At 35.7% G+C, this 5971-nt stretch overlaps 2 protein-coding genes across 2 annotated transcripts; both read left to right on the top strand.

Annotated features, from left to right (window-relative positions):
* The first annotated feature begins 1072 nt into the window (after positions 1-1072).
* LOC116351261 lies at positions 1073-2428 on the top strand. The gene has a single exon (XM_031783341.1). It carries the CDS (start codon positions 1073-1075, stop codon positions 2426-2428), a length of 1356 nt encoding a protein of 451 aa, XP_031639201.1.
* Positions 2429-3423: 995 nt separating this feature from the next.
* On the top strand, positions 3424-5080 carry LOC116351260 (solute carrier family 15 member 2-like; the record flags this gene model as incomplete). Its single annotated transcript, XM_031783339.1, has 5 exons — positions 3424-3506; positions 3579-3719; positions 3785-4288; positions 4360-4445; positions 4515-5080. Coding segments are annotated over exons 1-5 (1328 nt in total), but the record flags the coding sequence as incomplete, so codon positions are not given.
* Positions 5081-5971: the final 891 nt, after the last annotated feature.

The following is a 5971-nucleotide window of genomic DNA, read 5'->3' as shown; positions in this document are numbered from 1 at the left end:
TAAACTCTTTTTTGGAATGAACATTGTAAAAAGTGCAAATATAAACGAATAAAACTCACCTTTGAAATAATGAATCCGTTTGTCAGATTATGCTCTGCAAAAAACATACTTCTCCCTACAATTGCTGCTTGCTTGTGACTGATCGATTTCCCCTGTCTGCAATGAGTCATCATAATCTACGGCCATTGTGCAAAATACGTTTTTTGCGTCGTCTGCGTTGGTAGCGATTCTGAAGTGAAGTTGATTGCCATCAATTGCCTGCGAATTGGATTACCTTCAAGCGTAAATATTCTTGATTTGTTTTTGAACAAATTAAGTTGATTGAAATAATGTAATAAATCGTGAAATTATTTGAAATCCTTTATTTTTCAATCTTAATATTCAACAAATTTTTTTTAATTAAAATTACTTCTGCTAAAGCAGTAGCACTGCATCGAAATCAAGACGGCGATTTCAAAGATTTCGCTCCATTATTCCAGTTGGTGACATTTACACAATTGACAGCTACCGAAAGATTGGTTAATAGAATTGTGCAGTGACCGGTTCGCGCATATTTCTATGCTTGCCTAAATACGCTAGGTAGCATAGATATGCCAAGCATAGCCGCAAACGCAACCGACGCATCGCCGTTCACTCTATATGAACAATACACATGTTCGTTTATGCAGACGACCGTGCGCATACAATATAGCTCGAATCGAATGGCGACGGGTGCGTTGCGGCTTACGTCTCCGCTATGCTTAGCATAGCTATCAGGCATAGAAATATGCGCGAACCGGTCACTGGAATTGTGCGCTTCGCAAAGCATCATCATCAATCACAGACCTCGCTTCGATATAACTCAACACAACAGCTATAGCTATTAGCTACCATTAAAAATCATTTAATTCAATTGATACAATATCCCCATTGTCATTTTGTGTGCGAAAAAGCTAAAATTCGAGCAGATTGTTCCACTTGAAATAGTCAACCGGTCAAGGTAATTGTTCGCTTCTTCAATTATGCGAGAACGACCATCTTCCACTAAATCCAAACCTCAATTTTCAGTACAGCAAAAACAACAAAACACGACATGTCATCACCAAGCGACGATCCAAATGATATTTTTGCATTCATCGGAAAAAAACTGTATTTGACCACTGAACTGGCCGATGTGCACTTTGTATTCAAGCCCAAAAACGAGCCGATTGTTCGAGTTCCAGCGCACAAAACTTTGTTGGCCGCTGCCAGCAATGTATTTGCCACAATGTTCAACGGGTCGTGGAAGGAGAAGAATGAGGTGCAAATTGGGGACGTGTCAATCACAGTTTTCAAGGAATTTCTCCAATTTTTCTACTTGGATCGTGTGCAATTGACAAAGGAAAATGTGAGCAAAGTCATGAATCTTGGAAATATGTACGACATGGGCACATGTATGACGGTGTGTGAGAAATTTATGAAAAGATACCTCAACGAAGACAACGTTTGTGAATACTACGGTTTGGGTATTCTACTCGATCGACCAGGCCTCAAGAGCACGTGTGAAGACATAATCGGCGCCGAAACAAAGGCAGTATTGAAGTCAGCCAGCTTCCAAACATGTGACAAGAAAACAATGGATGCCATTTTGAAACTCGATTGGCTATCGTGCTCTGAAATCGAACTATTCGAAGCCGTTATGTCGTGGGTTAAAACAGCCAGCAAAACTGAAGATTTGACAAAGAGCATTGTACAATCGTATCTCGGCGAATCTTTTCACGAATTTCGATTTGGAACGATTACATTCAACGAATTTGTCAGTCTTATTCCATCGTATGGTAAAACATTTTCATTCGATGAACAACAGGAGATCATTCAGATGATTCCGGACAAAAATTTCCAATCAAAGATGTTTAATGGAAAGCGAGAAAAGCGTTGTGAGATGGTTCCGTGGAAAGACAAGGTTAACGTTGAATGCAATCGATACCTCTCATTGTATTTAGCTGTCGTACCATATTTCATCAAAAACTTGGAAACAACCACATTCTCGATCAATGAAGCGGCTTTTCTAAATGGATTCACATGCCCCAGTTTACACGAACATGATAATGGCAAATATTATTATTTAGAAGAGAAGCTATTGGTGGAAATTACGATCGTTACTACAATGTCAAATCTAGCGAATGCATCCAGCGACGAAGAGATCATTTTGTTCAAAGGAAATGCATATGTAGATTCAAAAAAAGGGAAAGTACCGTTGCTTAATCCAATTCTTATTAAACCATCATGCATGTACGAAATTCGCTTGAAGCTAAATCCACCAAAAAATTTTGCAAGTGGCGTTTTGATGAAGTCTGAAGTTCAAATGGACTCCGATTTCAAAGTGCAATTTCATCATGATTCATTCTTGGAGCGAGATCGAAACGTGAGCAGAGGTTTGATCTGTAAATTGGACTTCTACCGAATTTGATGAAAATTGAAAAGCAAAAAACATGAAATCCGAAACAAACATAAACTCTTTATATCTTTAATCTAATCATGAAATAATCAATATCTTGGTCTCTTAAAAAAAAATCAATAAATGATAATACTACAATTTTCCCCCGAGAAGTGTGCACTTTTTCTTGTAGAACAATTATTGCAATCACAAATCAAGAGCATCTTTCTTTTTTATTTTCACCAAGAAATATTATTATTTATGAAACCATTTAAAGAAATTTGTCTCCCTCATATGGATTAGAGTGTATGTTAAATTAACCGAAACTTGTTTATATTTTGTCTTCATTCACATTGTGTTGTGTACATTCGATTTCAAACAAGACAAAATGGAATTTCAATTCAAAAATTATGTAAAAATAACATTTTGTCTTGTCTATGCTTCTATGCATGATTTTGAATTTAGATTAGCATTGGACTTAATTCATACTCAAAAGTGGTTAAACCACAGAAATTCTTCGAAATGAACGGATCTACCATACAGATGGGGACTTGGAAACAACTTTACACAGATATCTAATAATATAGATTCGCTATTAAATTGATGTAATCTGTCTGATGATCTACATTAATTTAGATTTTTTGTGAATGAAAAGTAATCAAGTCAAAAATGTTTTGACGTGCGTTTTTTGCTGCGTTATAGTCTACAACCACTAAAAAGGCGAATATACGCTACGCGCTTAGTTGCGTTAGTTATTGAGTGTAAATTTGCTAGTTCTCGCTTTCATTTATCCCCTCTTGTCTGCAGTAAACTGCCTGTGATCGCTCAAACGTGTATTTCTTCTTCATTTACCTTTGGCCATTCAAATTGATCGATTATAGTCAAAACATTCAAAATTAGATAATGTCAAATGTCTGTCGGCTATTCTAACTCTATTTTCAAATAAGATCGCATTGAGAAGAAACGTTCTGTGCAAAGTTCATCGAAATATAAAATTCCTCAAGATTTTGAACGAAATAATCAGACGTGTAAAGAAGTTAAAAGAGTGCAAAACGAAGTTTGCCATCAATTTTATTAAAAATGTGTCACTCTAATGAGCAGACTGTCAACGGTGAGAAGATGATTAATCCAGTGCCGGAATTTCCTGTAAGACCCCATTAAATAATAATAATAATTTTTTTAGAGAAAAATAGTCGAGATAATGTAACAAGAAGCCTCTTAGATGTCGAAAGTGCTGAACCACAAAAGTTGACGTATCCAAAACGAATATTTCTTATAATTGGTAATGAATTTTGTGAGCGATTCAATTTCTATGGAATGAGAGGTATGCACAAGCCAATTTTCATTTAAAAAAAACAAATAATAATGAAACTATTTAATTTTTGGTAGCAATATTGGTATTTTATATGAAATACAAACTTGATTTTACGGAAAGTGACGCCGCAGTATTGTTTCATACGTTTGTAATGTTAATGTATTTAACGTGTATTTTGGGTGCTGTCTTATCTGACGTTTGGCTGGGGAAATTCAGAACCATTTTATATTTGTCAATTTTATACGCCGCCGGAAGCATAATAGTTTCAATATCAGCAGTCCCAGGCATTGTGATATCACCAAAAATGGCGCTTTACATCGGATTGACTTTGATCGCATTCGGAGGTGGAGGAATAAAGCCGTGTGTGTCGGCGTTTGGTGGAGATCAGTTTAAATTGCCGGAGCAAAGTACACAAATGGCCACATATTTCTCTCTGTTTTACTTTGTATTCAATGCGGGTTCATTCATCTCAACTTTAATCACACCAGTTCTAAGAGCAGACGTACATTGTTTCAACGAAAATGATTGCTATTCACTTGCGTTTGGAGTACCTGCACTACTAATGATCTTAGCTATCCGTAAGTTTTCATCTCAAATTTAGCCAACACAAAAATTAACAAAAAAAAATATTTTTTTATGGAACTTTCAGTTTTCTTCGTAAGTGGTAGATCATCTTACACCTGTGTTAAAACATCATCCGATAATATGTTGCTGAAAATGTTAAAATGCACATGGGTAAGTACTGACCGGTACCCGCATACTTGGACGCTAATTTTAAAATGTCAAATAAATCTTTTCTTACAGCATGCAATAGTCACCAAACAGCTTGAAAGAAAAACAAAACCACGTAAAAATCTGCTCGATTATTCAATCGAAAAGTACGGAGCTCAATTAGTGGATGATATAAGAGCTATGGTTAAAATTTGCGTACTATATTTGCCGTTTTCTTTCTTCTGGACGTTATCATATCAACCTGGATCACTCTGGACATTCCAAGCCAGTAAAATGAACGGTGACCTTGGATTTTACACCATGAAACCGGATCAAATGCAAATGGTCGAATCGTTAATGGTGCTCATATTTATTCCATTATATCAGACTGTTGTCAATCCGGCATTGGCTATTATCGGCATAAGACGACCACTACAAAAACTAACTTTTGGTGGCGCCATGGCGGTAATCTCATTTTTGCTCGCTGCATATGTTGAACACCGAATTGATTCCATGCCCACAAAATCCGTTAACATATTATGGCAAATGCCACAATATACTGTTTTTACATTGGCTGAAGCCATGGTCTCAGTTACCGGTTTATCTTATTCATACAGTCAAGCGCCGGAGAGCATGAAATCAGTTGCATACTGTTTTTGGTATTTACAATCTTTCTACGCGAATATGATTCTGATATTCATACTTGGAATGAAATTTTTTGACTCGCGTGTATATGATTTCATTCTTTTGTCCGGATTAGTATTTTGCGGTATGTTTATTTTTGCGATACTTGCATATAGGTACCAAAATGTTAAAAGAATCAAAAGAAACGATGTTGAACCATTGAAAATGGTTGATAATTTTAAGAATTATTAGTTGAATAGTGAATACACTTAATAAAAAGCAATCGCTTTCGCGATCGTGATATTTTTACTGTTTTTCTTTCTTCCAAATATAGATAGAATGGCAAACGTGCATAAATAATTCAATTTGAATTAATTCAAAACGCAACAATTTTTGAAAGAAGTCACATTAGACATCACTTATTCTAAGTAGAGAAGTGATTACCGTCATTTTTTGGTGTTAATGTTAGATAAATATGCGAAAATTTTGGCAAATTAAATAAGGTAGTTTGCACAATTCTTTCATCTATATTGCTAAAAAGATTCCAATCAATATCAAAAACCTTATCTTTATCTCGCTGAGATTGATTTTGAAGATAGATATTCTAAAAAGGTAAAATTTGACAGTTTCTAACCTTATTATCTTTAAGTTGTTGTAGGTGAAATCGGGTTACGTGGTAATATAGATGAAATATAAGATACCCGAACGTGTGAACTGTATTACTCATTCTTTGCGGTTGTTACTTTTCCGCACACATAGTGTAAGGTGAAAAGTATTGTAATCGGTCAAAATTTTGAAAACTTCAGAAACATGTTTTCTGGACGTTTCTGAGGTCAGCGAACCCGAATCAGGCCGTTTTGAGCATGGTTTATGTTAATCTGTACGTCGTACGTTGTACGTCGTACGTTGTACGTCGTACGTTGTAC

This window comes from Contarinia nasturtii, unplaced genomic scaffold (genome assembly GCF_009176525.2).
Source record: "Contarinia nasturtii isolate CC-2019 unplaced genomic scaffold, AAFC_CNas_1.1 Cnas_scaffold_5059, whole genome shotgun sequence".
Taxonomy (NCBI): Eukaryota; Metazoa; Arthropoda; class Insecta; order Diptera; family Cecidomyiidae; genus Contarinia; species Contarinia nasturtii.
This window is presented reverse-complemented; position numbering and strand designations above follow the sequence as displayed.

Bases quoted from the DNA above. Each gene is read 5' to 3' on its own strand.
- LOC116351261 (XM_031783341.1), top strand. From the start codon at position 1,073: ATGTCATCACCAAGCGACGATCCAAATGATATTTTTGCATTCATCGGA.